Source organism: Ammospiza nelsoni, chromosome 14 (assembly GCF_027579445.1).
Source record: "Ammospiza nelsoni isolate bAmmNel1 chromosome 14, bAmmNel1.pri, whole genome shotgun sequence".
Lineage (NCBI taxonomy): Eukaryota > Metazoa > Chordata > Aves > Passeriformes > Passerellidae > Ammospiza > Ammospiza nelsoni.
Window position 1 is genome coordinate 9,221,571 of NC_080646.1, and position 13,805 is coordinate 9,235,375.

Consider the following 13,805-nt stretch of genomic DNA (forward strand, 5'->3'; position numbering starts at 1 on the left):
TTCATTGAAGCTTAAAATGTCAGTAACAGATAGACTGACTCATGCCCCATACACTAACTTAAACAACTGTAAAACTTACACACTCACAGTGGAGCTTTTCTATTTTCCCACCAGTACATTGTCTCAGCACAGGTCTGGCTACATTCAAGACAATAAGAGTGCACTTAAACCAACATCAAGAGTCTTAGAAAAAAACTTCCCAACTTCCAATTTATTGGAATGACAGAAATTACCTCTATTCTGTCGGAAAAACTTTGACTCACATCACAGCTGGGGTCCTTACACTCCCTGCAGTTTTCCTACTGCAATCTCACTGTTTTTACACAGACAAGGACCAGAAGCAAAAACTGCAATATAAAATTCTCTCCACCAAATTAGGTGAATTATCAACCAAAACATACATGGAGGTTACCAAATGTAAAACCTCACAAAAAACCATTAGCTACAGTCCATGACAGTCACAACAGAGGAGCAGCCTTGGAAAATGGAACTTCTAATTTTTAAAAATCACTCTTGAATTTTGCCCCTATACATAACAGATCTCACTGGAGGGAATTAGGCAGTAGGAAGCAAAAAAGTTTAGAAAAGAACCATACTTCTTTAAGTATTAATTAGATGCAAAAAGATATCTAAATTTGGTTCCAGGCATTAATGACAAAATTTAAAATACAATCAAAGTAAGGTGAGCAAGTGTTCTGCATCTTAAGGCAACTCAATGTTTACAGCCCTTCAAACATTATTTCCTGTCTATGACTAGAATTTAACAATTCTTTATACATAATGTTCTTACCCATTCAGATCGTGAAACATGTAAAACTAGAAGTACTATCAAGCCTTGCTCTTTTCAAACCATACCATTTTGACCGGGAAATTACAATCGTTTTACTAGGTAAATATAAATGGAGTTGAAACTCACACTGCTTGGTTTGCAGAATACTTCTAGTAAATATCAGCTTTTCCAATTATTTACTAAATCAAAAAGCACTACAAACAACCTAAACTTTGAACCTAAACTATCCAGTGCTCTCCCTTTAAGAGTGTTGTTTAGCAGTGCTCCACAGTTTGACATCAGTTGATAATCCTAAATATAGCTGTGCCTTAAGTCCCCCCCACAGTTCACAGCCCAGACAAAGCCAGCTCCATGACTCACAGCCTGACACAGGCCAAACAACCCTCACAACACTTCTGCAATTTCAGCTGAGACGCCAACAACATCCAAATCTGGGATAATATTTAGAAAATAAGTCATTGAAACACAGCCTTTGTTAACAGGCTCTTGACTTTTGAACCTTGCTGTTTGTTACACAGGATTGTGATTCTCTGTGAATCATGTCCCTTCAGTGGGGTTATGTGCAAAAACAACTCCAAACTGGTCTTCCCCACTCTGACTCCTGTGCCCGCAGTGCAACCCTCACTGCTTTCTCTGAACTCCTTGAAGAAGCTCTGGTAACAACAGACAATGGAAGCACAGCAGAAATATCCAAAGCAATAAATGAAGGCTTCTGCGGCCAAATGTAGAAGCGGTGGCATTTCTCAGCCACAGACGGTATTTATTTATTTATTGTAAGGATGCTGTGTATTACAGGGCTACCACACAGTAAGAGGAACACTTCTCCACACCAGGTGGGAAAGCAGGAATCCTGCTCCTCTCCCCCTTACACTTCACATTAGTAAGTGTTCCAGGAATTTAGAACACATTCAAGTAAATTGCCCTCACAGTTTAGTGGTTTTGCATAAATAATGCCAGTTAAAAGAAAAGCTTTTTCGTCTGCTTAGGCTGTGGTTAACTAAAATATTCTCATATAGTCTTACTTCATTGACATGGGATAACTAAGGTAATACAAATTAAAAGTAGAGGTGGAATAACAGAGAGAGAAAGGTGGAATAGAAAGGGAAAACAAGAGGTTAACAGTAAGATTTGGGCTGGGGAGCTTAGGGGGAAAAGGGTCGATTTCAGAGCCACGTTAACACTCCAAAAACAGCTGAGGGAGGTCCAGCCTAATTTCTACAGTCCCGCTATTACTCCGAGCAGAAGGCAATTAGTGTAGCCGTGAAAGTTAAAGAAACATTCAGAGAGGAGCTCCTTTTCTATAAAAGAGTAGCTTTTCTCAGGACAAAGAAAGTGTCAAAAAAAAAAAAAAAAGCTGAACAAGACGTTTTCATGGCAGTGGCTTTACTTAACATTACACTGCCTCTGAAACCTGTACACTTCCAAGTGGAGCTAATAAGTAGGAACCACACTGATTGCAGATTTTTGGCTCTCAGACTACTCGGTGAGATTAATTTAATTTAGAGTCAAAACATTTGTAGATATTCTGCATGAAGAAATGTACATTAAAAACTATAATCCAAAGTTTCCACTACACTGACAGTACTGAGAATCCATATGAGACCTTCATCCAAAGCTGAAATAGCAGAACTTTTTGTATTGTATGAAAAACAGTGCCCTCTGGCTTCATGCTAAATGGGAGTAAGAAAACAGTATAAGAATAAAACAAGATAACTGGTTCCTATAGCCAGTTCTTGTAAAAACATGTAAATTACATGACAATTCTCTAATTACCCTAATTTGTCAGGGAATCATCATAACTCAGATGCCCTGAATATTGAGATATTTCATATACAAATCAAAATATAATCCTTATCAGAGAGCTGTATATATGTTTCAAGAAACTGAAACTCAGTGGAAACCACCAAGTTTCAGTTTCTTGAAACATATGTACAGAAAACCACTAAATTTGTTCTTTCAAACTGTTTTGTTCAAAGGATATTTGTTTAAAGTATAAAGATGGGGAAAAGCCTTATTCAATCAAATTTACATAAAGGAGTTTCAAATTTGCAGAACCTTAGAAAAGATTTTACACAGAAACAGAGAAGATTAGATATTCACAAGAACTGTAAATCTTTTATTGCTAAACACATACAGAGAGCAACTTCATGTGTACTAAAGGTGAAAATGGAAAGATTTTAAAGAAAATACTCAGAAGTGAGTAACTATGCAAAAATAGTGACAAACTACATGTAATAATAAAGCCTACACTGCCTAGAAAAACCATGTTTATTTATCCATCACTTCAGGGCACAGAGACATTTTGAGACAACTAAAGTAACTTCTAGATCCAAGTTGCTCCTCCCCTGCCCAAAGTGCTACACATGGTAAATTGCAGAAGTAAGAATACCATGAATGAGAATATTTTCTATCATTAATACAATTATTTGAGTTATTTGGGTTGTGCTGGGAAAAGCACAGTGCTCAAGAGTGCAAAGAATAAAGAAGCAGGACTGTATCTGAGGCCTTGCAAGAGAGAAGCTGCGTTAGCAACAGAGGTGCACACACATGTGAAATACATCTCTATGGTATTAAAAACAATGATTATCCACATGGATAACTTTATGATTTAATGTCATCTTTCACAGCCTTTTGTATCTTTGCAACTGCACACTTGAGTACAAGTCCAGCCTAAATGACACCTACAAGGCAGTATTCCAGTTACAATTTTATTTAGTTACCTGCCCCCAAGTATACCATGATTTGATACTGACAAATGTCTACATTTCACAACTACCTTTTAGTACATTAACTGACTACCTGTGCAATGAAGATGCAACCTAATTCATCTGATGGAAATTGAACTTTATCTGCCAAAAACAGAGAAAGGAATAGCCAGATGATTAAAAGTACATACATCTTTTCAAAGATTTCAGGATTTGATTCATGTGCACCATCACAGTAGCAAGAGAGATGTATTTTCCATAAATAACACTGCAAAACCTCAAATTCTTTTAATATAAAACTTCTTTTCTGCATTGGTAATTGGACACATTCCTAAACAGATTTGATTTATGGTGTCTTTTTCATGTTTGAATGACTATACATGAATTTACATGCAGAAAGGCATGTATTTTCAAACCCATTTGTGCTTAAAGCAATTATTTTGCACCTACTTCTGAAATGACACTGAATACTCCGTTTGAATTTTAGAAACCCATGGTCACATTAAATAAAGGAAATGTTCCTTCAAAACAGCTTTCTCAAAGTTTGAGTTCTACGGCAACAACTTCTGGAAAGGCAATTCTCTAGCATATTTAATTCAGAAGGAAGAAAAGCCTAATGCCATTTTGTACAGGGGGATAAAAGTTTCAATTATATATAGTCTAAATACAGAGCCGTGTTAAATCAGGTAATTTACACCTCTGTTAAAAACTGAGCCTCAAATACTCAAATACTCCTCAAGTGAGGCCTGTTTGCTGAGTCTCTCAGACATTGACTCCAGTGCCCTGATGTCCCAAACTGATGTTTCCCACTCTTGATCCAGCATTTCACAGCTGCACTTACAGGCAGGATTTTCTTAGAAATGGAATGCTATTAACTTTGAGAACAAAACTGAAGTCACTGTGGTTCCTCTGTTATAATTCTTCATTGAGTAATGGACACTGAAGTCTCTTTAGAGATTTTCCACCAATCAAGGCAAGTTAGATGGTTTCCCTTAGAACCACATCAGAGGAAAGGAGCGAGCAAACAGCTACACTACAGATACCTACTAAAAAATGCTGACATTCTAGTTTTAAAGAGGATACTGCCTTAAAAATATACAACACACCAAAGGAAAAGAAAACATGCTCCAAGCAATTTTTATAAGTAGACTAAGGGGCATAGCATTCAGGCTCTTCAAATGAAAACATGAGGTCATTTCCCCAAATGATCACTGACGCATCTCGGTGTGCTGTAAAAATACACAAATGCAACACTGCAGATGTGAGCTGAGCAAATAATTTCAAAACTTCACCTTAAGATTGCTCTTACCATTTTACATTGATGATAATTTACATTAACTACTGTAACTTCTTCTCTTCATACAGTATTGGAAAAGAGGTTCATTAGCCAAGTAATAAATACAGATATTTCTGCAGATAACTGTTCTCCCTTTATTTTTACACACACTTTCACAGAGGAAAAGACTGAAAATAGTACACTGATGCTGACTTAAAGTCAGTAAGGTGTGAAATACTGGGGGAAATCCCTGTCTTCTCATTTTAAAGAGACTTGCAAAATTACACCCATCTAAGCACTCAGAGAAGATTTGCAAGTTTTGGAGATAAGCCAAGTAGTACCTGTGACCTAAAGCCAGTTAGCTACTGAAAAGCTGAGTAACATCTGCCCAGGGGCAGTGACTGCAGAGGTCAATTGTCCACTCTGACACAAGAGGAGTCAGCCCCTCTACCACTGGCCCTGAATTCTGAACAATGAAGAGCAGTGTGATAACAGGCACTGGACAAATTTGAAGTCTCATGACCAAGAATCATTTATTTCTGCAATAAACTCTGGGGTGATAAACAGACAAGTGCCTGCACCTCAGAGCCTGTGCCCACTCTATTTCTGGATGTTTATATTAAGGAGCTGCAGAACATGTGCCTGCTGCTGTGCTCTGAGCTCCTCAAGCAGCAGTGCTATGAAATTGTCTCAGTTCTTGTTAGCCCCACTGCTGCCCACAGGCACACAAGCAGCAACAACCAACACTGACAAGTCTGGGCAGTTTTCCTTCTGGTATTATTTGGGAAACCTCAAGCAGCAGCAAGAAGCTGTGTGCATACAAACCCAAAAGAATCGGGAGTGCCTGCCTCACATTTGAGAAAATATATAGAAATCTAATTTCCATTCACACAAAAGCTCTGTTTTTACAGATTATAAAAATTAAAAGCTGCTATAAAACTGGCATAGAATGTTTCATTTCATTCTCCCCTTCCTTAAAAACTTAATCATTTGCATTTTTTGACATTATAATCCAGCAGGGGTCAAGAGCAAATTTACAGGCATTGTTATAGATGAATGTATTATGACTTTAGCTTAAATAGTCTTATACAGTTCAAATTTTAAACTATGATTTAAAAACCCCTTGTATTTTAGTGGCAAGACTAAAAACATTTGTGAGATCTCATAATCAACTCCTGAAAATTAGAGCAGAGAACATTCCAGAAGCACTAGAGAATTTAGAAGTGTTTCTCCTCAGAAAGGATTACTACACTTATGATTTCCTTTTATAGTCTTAATAAGCTTCAGTCAGAAAAACAGAAAAAATACTCAAAAAGCAATTTAAATTCTCAAAAAAAACCCACAAAAACCAAAGAAACCCACCAAAAATCCACTCAACAAAAAGGGCTTTATAAGGAAACTATTAACCATTCAAAGTATGCTTCCAAAAAAATTTAGCTGAGTTAATAAAGACACATGTCAGTGCTATAACTCTGACCTAAGACATGGCATATTTTTTCCCTCTCAAGTGATATCTTGATATTGATTTGAAAACAAGGTAATGAATCCCTTATTTCCTTTGCAATTAAATTTGTCAAGTCAAAGCCCCCAGAGTAAACCACATGGAATGATAAGGCAAACAGGGCAAGGGAATCTCAGCAGATGATCAGCAAAATACAGTTCTAATTTCATTTGGTGCTAGTTCATTAGCTGTGCACTATGTCATGCTATGTTGCCCTCTAAGCAATACAAATTTCTCAGCCTGCCTTGTTAGAAAAGCAAAGAGCAGGAACTGCAAAGGGACTAAATCCACTACAGCAAAAATAGAGTTAAAGAAAATGGTTTCAGTTTCCAGCTCTGAAAGAGGCCAAGCAACAGATTAACTATTATGTCTTTAGCTCAAAGAAACAAATTGAACATATTCAATGTTTCAACAATTTAACTATTAATAAAACTAACTGGGTAGGAAAATAATATAAATACTATGGTGTCAGGCAAATGCAACAGTCCATGGAGATCAAATGTCAGGCAACAACAAAATCTATTAAATTATATACCTATTCCTCAACAGGGCTGGATTACTAAAAACAAACTAAAAATGCTATTTTTAGCCTTAGAAGGCAATTTCATAGACATTATAAGATGGCAGTTAGAGATAAAAATTGTAAGTATTCCAAAACAGAAGACAAAGGTTTGAGTTTTCTTTGTTTCATTCAGTATTTTGGGCTAAGTTCAGTAATATTCTGGAGGAAGACTGCCCTCCTGTGTTCACCCTCCACAGCAAGCTGGGCTCAGACAGCCCCTGCAGCTGGAATCACTTCAAGATGCCCATTTTATTTATTTATTTTTTTTTAAATAATCACATTACTGATTCAGAGAGTGAAATTAGCCCACCAAATGTTTGCACAGAAATACAAGGCTGGCGAACAGCAGGCCTGTTCCTAGTGCTCTCACAGAAGGTGGCAATGCCTGCTAGCTGGCACCAGGCCTAGAAAGCCATTCTGGGCCTTTAAAATGGCATTGCTGCTTGCAGCTGCTCTTTGCTCTTAACAGAGACTGCTTATTAAAAGCCCCTAAATTGTTCAATGAAGTCCTAAAGGAATAAAATGCTTGTTAGACACCTTGTAATGAGGTTAGCTGTACTCCTTCACACCAGCTCTTCATGCTACTGCAGTTCTATGGCACCTATCTTCAGAAAGGTACCAAAAAATCCAGAGGAATGAATCCATCATCACCCACATTTCCTGCACCACATTGTTCCCATGTCAAGAATCCTGTCAGTGCTTTATAAATAATTAGAACATGAAAGAACACTGTATGGGAAAACGAGCATTTTAGAAATGGAAACACCAAGGTACACAACAGTGTGTCATGTAGGAAGTCTGACAGTGAGCTGGCAACAGGAGGGACTTCCAGATTGCTGCTTTTAACAATGTCATTTGGTAAGTTAAAAAACAAAATGCTCCTAATTGGGTAGAACTCTTGGTATTCACATAGCTAACTGCACTAGAGAACATTCAGGAAATCATCCAGCCTCCTATGAGCCCTACAGTAAAGCACTACAAATCTAGTGGCAAGGGAAAAGCTTTGCTTTTAACAGTATTCAACAAGACACAAAAAGCACTTCAATAGTTGTATAGGCAGCTCTAAGAAAAATCTAGGTGTTGTACACTAGCAAACACAAGTCCATTGTTAGGGTACTTGTGGATAAAAAGCAGCACACAGATCAATAATTTCAGATGCTCGTCATTCTGAGCTTGTGTGTGTGCATGCACAACGTGCCTTGAGATAAACTCTACTCCAATTAACAAAAATGTATCACTGAATGATCCTTCAATGATTCATTCAGGAAAAACATGAGACTGAGTCAATAAAAAAATCCCACATTCATTTACACAAGTATCTAAACCAGTGTTTTCAAATGTGTGGTTTTTTTTACATCAGCACTTGTTTACCTTTCTTAGCAATGATAATCAATATCTCAATGGTAAGAGAATCTTAAGCCCTTCACCTGTGCATGATATGATCACAAAAAAACCACTGCCTCTTTTCCCTTTTTTTTAAATACTTCTTTACACTATCTCCAACAACCCTTTTTTGCAGAGAACAAAAAAAGGTATTTTGTTTTCAATTATAGGACAGAAACAAGAAAAATTTTAAAAAAGGGAGGAAGAAAACAAGAAGCTATTATTCTGTGCATCTGGAGGGCATGCACTTGTTAAATCTTTACTTATGAGCCCAAATTACTTTTTCCTCACATACTGCCTCATGATTATTCCTTTGTCACTCTGGGGATCACTCAGTTCTTTTTATAGCCTTCAACCATAGGAATTTCACAACAATTGTTGCAAAGTGATGCTTTTCCTGTAATTGTACTTTTTCTTTGACTGCTTCAAGCAAATAAATAAAGTAAACAAATAAATAAATGTATATACATAAAGGGAAGAGATTCTTACATGGGAACAAGTAAATCAACCATCCCATCTTCTGGCATTCACTGTAATTCAGACTTTATTAATAGTTCAAGACACTGGTGTAAGAGAGTTTTAATTTAGACAAATATTCTTAACATAGAAACATAATTGAAATTATTTAAAACTCTTGCATTTAATAATCTCCTTTGTGGAGCTTTCAACACTGTTTCAATTTAAGTTATTGTTTTACCTCATGGTAAATTTCCTTCATGGAAAGACCTAATAAGTGCTGCTTTCCCACAACCTTCATTAATAAAAAAATGAAAAAGAAAAATTGTTTATGGTAGTGTTAATTCTTCTATTTGTGTACCTGCATTATCAGTCTCTACAGCTTGGTAAACAATACCTAACACTACTTAGCAAACAGAAGGCCTCACATACAACATCCAAACTAAATCAATTACTGTATTCTAACTAACCATTGCTAATTTTCCTTTTCAGAAGAGGAACCAAGCACTAGCAAGGACAGCTATGATAATCAAATTAGAGAGCAGTGGATTTCAGGCTACAGCCAGGGCTCACCTCCTGTCCAACACACCCCTCTGGAGATGTCTGCACAGAGCAGGAACCTCAGTGCCACTGATAATCCCAAGGAAGTGTCCCAGCAAGAACCTAAGCTACTAAAACACTCACTAAACTAAAGCTAAAACCTCTGGATAGCCAGATGATTGTCTACATCAAACTCCTTTCTCTATTTTTGCTGTAGGAAAGAAGGACAAGCCTTTAAGGAGCATGGGACAACTAGAAAGGCTTGCTGTTTGCACAGATGATATCATGGAAACAAAGACCAGTGTTAGTGTCTCTAAGACAAACACACTATGCGTCATTGCCCTTTCTGCTGGGGGTGTTTTGCAATCTCAGATTTTCATCAATTAAAAGGAGAGTAGTATTTTAAGGAAATGTTAATATTGCTCTCTTTTTAATTGAGCAGAAGGAATAAGGGATTACATCTTCCCATCTTCAGTAAAATGACCTCTGTATCAAGCTTTGTCTTTGATCACTAAACCTTTCCATAAGCCAGTACAAAGGATGAAAAGGCCACTTACTAGAACCAAGCAGATCCTCCCTTGTAAGAAACAATAAATAAATAATAGCAAAAACCCCCAAACCCTTATGAAAAAAACCTGAAAAAATCCATATCATGAAGCTTAAAGTGGAAATAGGCAGTTATGATTAACTGTGTATTCCTTATGGCAATAACTTAATTATACAGAGTGAAACCACAAAGCTCTCAGAAAAGCTTCCTTAATTTACTGGATAATCCACAAGCAATTTCCTTATATGGCTGGAGAGAAATCACTGCTGTGTGCACTAAAGCTGCAAGACAAATGGCCTTACAAACAGAAATCACTGTTGCAAACTGGAATAATAAAAGTCTTGCATCACCATTGTTACACATTCCTTTCATTTAAATGCATTGTATATTCTTCTGAGTGTGAAAAATCATCATCAAATCATAAAACAGCTTACTGAACTTATGTACATTAACAGTGTAGCCTTACAGGGAAATGGGAGAAATAAAGGAAAAGCATTTAGGATTTTTAGTCTAAAAAAATCTTTAAAATTCCATTGGGTTTAAAAACCCAACATCCAGACTTGAGTTTATATGCTTCAGGTAAAAATGAAAACTTGCTTTGTTTCATCATTTTACAATGATGTGATGATAAAAGACGAAATAGCTAAGATTGTCTGTGAATTCTGATGTTAAAATTCTAATGAATTCTTCTAAATATGAGACCATTTAGAACTTTTCCTACTCAAGCAAACTGCGTTTCTTTATAGAAAAATAAGACCTCACTGAAGGGCAGCCTTCAGCACTGGCCTACCAACTAATTCTGGTAAAATTTGATGGTTATAAAAACCTTTCTTAAATTTGGTCCAACTCTTAGCACCAAAGACATAACAAAATCCTCACAATATATTTTTCTCTGCTGGAGGCAGCTCCAAGAGTATTTACTGTTTGCTATGCACAAAGACCACATAATTTTATCTTTACTGCAAAGTGTTTTGGGATCAGTTTCCCTATTTTTTTTCAAACTCCTAATCCCTTTTTCAACTAAACAGACCATATACTTAATATATTTTCTCACACACTCTCACTCAGCCACACTCACTCAAACTCTTTTCATACTGCAAATAGTCAACTAGAATCACACTACAGTAAGGTATAATTCAGAATTTTAAAATATTAAGCTTCCAAATAAAAGTAATTCACCAGCTGCTTATGTTCTGAATGCTAGACCCATAATAAAAAGAGACAAAGCATGGTTAGGTGCCTAAATTAAAATATTTCAACCCTTATAGAGCACACCTATTTTTCATTTACTGAATATATACACCATAAATTTCTAAAAATCAGGCAGTACTCATTCTAGAGCAAAGCAGGCCAGAATCTGGCACAAAAGAGCATAACTCAATGATTAAGTTGACTTTTACAACTCTGTCCATAGAGAAAGTGAAAAAATTGCCACAGCCATAAAAGAAGTAATTTTTAGCACCAGGGTTCAAACAGACCGATAAATAAAACTTCACTCATCCACATCACTAGTAAAGTCACATTAAAGAATTTCCACTGTTGGGAAAATATTATAAATAATCCTTGCAATCTATGAAATATTGAAATTTGCTACTGCCTTTGGCAATTCCTGGCAGCAATGCTTACCTGGCAATCATCCAGCTTGAAGATAACAGGCTAATGTAATCTTTTCTCCTATTCAAAGTGTACAGAAATGCCAATTTAATTAGACTGCCTTCCCTTTTTGCACATACAACATGCTTAGAAATATTCATGGATTTAAGGTTTCATATTTATTAATCATATTAAACCAACTTCAGTGTATTTTGGACGACATAAGGATTCAGGCTCTAGGATATTAAATCCTAATTCTTACCCAGAACATTTCCTGCAGGCACTTCGTCAAGATCTTCAAGCTCTCTTCCCATAAGTAAGTAGAGGTTCTCCAAAGTGCAGCACGTCATGTGAGGGACTGCTGGCAGACCATCAGTGGCAGAGCACTGGGATGACAGCTACACAGACACAAAACCAGCATTTGGACATGCATCACTCAGCTCTGATAAAAACTTCTTCCACAAAACCTCCTCCCATTCCAAAGCTTAAAAATGCAATCCAAAGCATTTTCATCTCAATTCTCAAATGTTAGAAACCAACAGAGAGTCCCAAAAATCCAGACTTGAGGCAAACACGTGAATGTTACCAAGAAGATAAAAGATAATGCTTTCTTTGGCAAATTTTAGGTGTGTACTACCTCTACCTTGCTTTTCCTTATCACTGAAAAAACAAATGTTTTAAGTAAATTCAAAAGTAATGAACTTCTTTGCTCAGAATCTCAAGACATTTAACACCAGTTTTTCCCAATACTATTGCGGACCTTCTCTTAAAAAATTGCTTTTTCTTTCACTTTTTTTTTTTTTTTAACACAATAAACACATATTGGATTTACAGTTAGCTAATACAACACTGTACTTAAAACTATTTTGGAAATGTTATGGTTTATAATGAGTTTACAGACACGATCAGCTATTAGCACAACTACCTAAATTCCTTTGATACTTTTTGGAATTATTAATTTGAACTTTTTTTCTTTTTTTTTTGAGAGAGACACATGTAAGAAGTTAAGTCATCAGCTTTTCAAAATAATCTCAAGTTACTGCAACAGTTCACAGTCAGCTCTTACCTTATGCAAAGACTCAGCAGGATCATATTTTGGTCCTAAAACATAGATTTTTTGCCCTCTTTTCACCACACCACTGAACACTCTGGCAAAAGCAATGAAATGCTCCTTGTTGTCGGCTTCCTGTTTCACTGCCTTTGAGGTCACACTGTCTCCTTCACCAGGGAGCTGCTGCTCTTCACCTGACCAGTCAGAAAAAAATATATTAAGCATAAAAACACTTTCTGCCTCATCATCTGGAGGAAAAAAAAAAAATGTACATATTATATTGTCACATGTGGCCAATCACAGAATTGTTCCCATTAAAACAGACCTTCAAGATCCTGAAGTCCAAGCCAGCACTGCCAAGTCCACCACAAGCCCATGTTCTTTAGTGTAACATGGTTTAAATATCCCCAGGGATAGTGACTTCCCTGGGCAGCCCTACTAATGCTTTACACTGCTGGTCAAGAAATATCTCCTCTAAACCTTCTCTGGCACAACCTGAGGACATTTCCTCTTGTCCTGCCACTTGTTACTTGGGAGAAAAGACCAACCCCCAGAGCTGTTATCCATAATCCAGTCCTGCTGTTCACACCCTGATTTTGTACCAATTCTGGTGTGGAAAGCGACTGTTTTCAGCAGAGCATCCTCTTGAAGCATCATCTCCCTTCAGTGACTCAAAGTACTGGGATCCAGCACATTCTCAGGCTAAGGAACATCAATCTAAGGCACTATTTCACTGTTTATGATGACCTGTCAGCTTTCTTACAAACCCCTCCTCACTCTTGGCTCAGCTCCATGTATTGCACTTTAGACTGCACGATTCACAACATGGATTTGTAAGATGCTCCTTGGCAACACCATTAAACATTTTCCTAGAAAATCAGGTATTGAGGTACCACACACCTTTTGTATCACCAGTACTCCCAGTTACTTCAGGTGAACTTTCACTTGGGTTTTTTTCTGACAGCTCCTTCCCTTGACTGGCTGCCAGTTTTTCTGCATGCCTTCGTTTGGCAAGTTCCCGCCGATGAGCAATCTCTTCTTGAGTTAATGGCCTACATTGTATTTTAAAACATCAGTATTTGGTAATGTCATTTATTTTAAAAGAAATTCAATAACAGTAATTAAAATACTATATTTGACATAAGTAAAAACTCATGCAGAATGCCTTTTGTCCCCCAGTACAATAATTTTAAGTCACCTAAAATTAGCAAACTCTTCCTCTACCATATTTAGACTTTTATTTTTCTGCCAAATACAGATATCAAATACTGCCATTTTTAATTACTCGTGTTATCTTTATTACTTTAAGGCAATCTTTACAGCACGTGCCCAAATGCAGGGAAGAGTCTCTGCTTGTTAGAGCATTGGGCAAAAGATTTAAAACAGACAACAACAACAAAA

At 36.8% G+C, this 13,805-nt stretch overlaps 1 protein-coding gene across 2 annotated transcripts in view; it reads right to left on the bottom strand.

Moving 5' to 3' along the window:
- Positions 1-13,805, bottom strand: part of EFL1 (elongation factor like GTPase 1) — a 62,821-nt gene that overhangs the window by 31,741 nt on the left and 17,275 nt on the right. For both annotated transcript variants that reach the window (XM_059482479.1, XM_059482480.1), the window contains exons 13-15: positions 13,305-13,456; positions 12,420-12,598; positions 11,616-11,751 (exon numbers count right to left, since the gene is read on the bottom strand). In XM_059482479.1, coding sequence (XP_059338462.1) covers positions 11,616-11,751; positions 12,420-12,598; positions 13,305-13,456 — 467 coding nt within the window. The remainder of the gene's footprint in view (positions 1-11,615; positions 11,752-12,419; positions 12,599-13,304; positions 13,457-13,805) is intronic.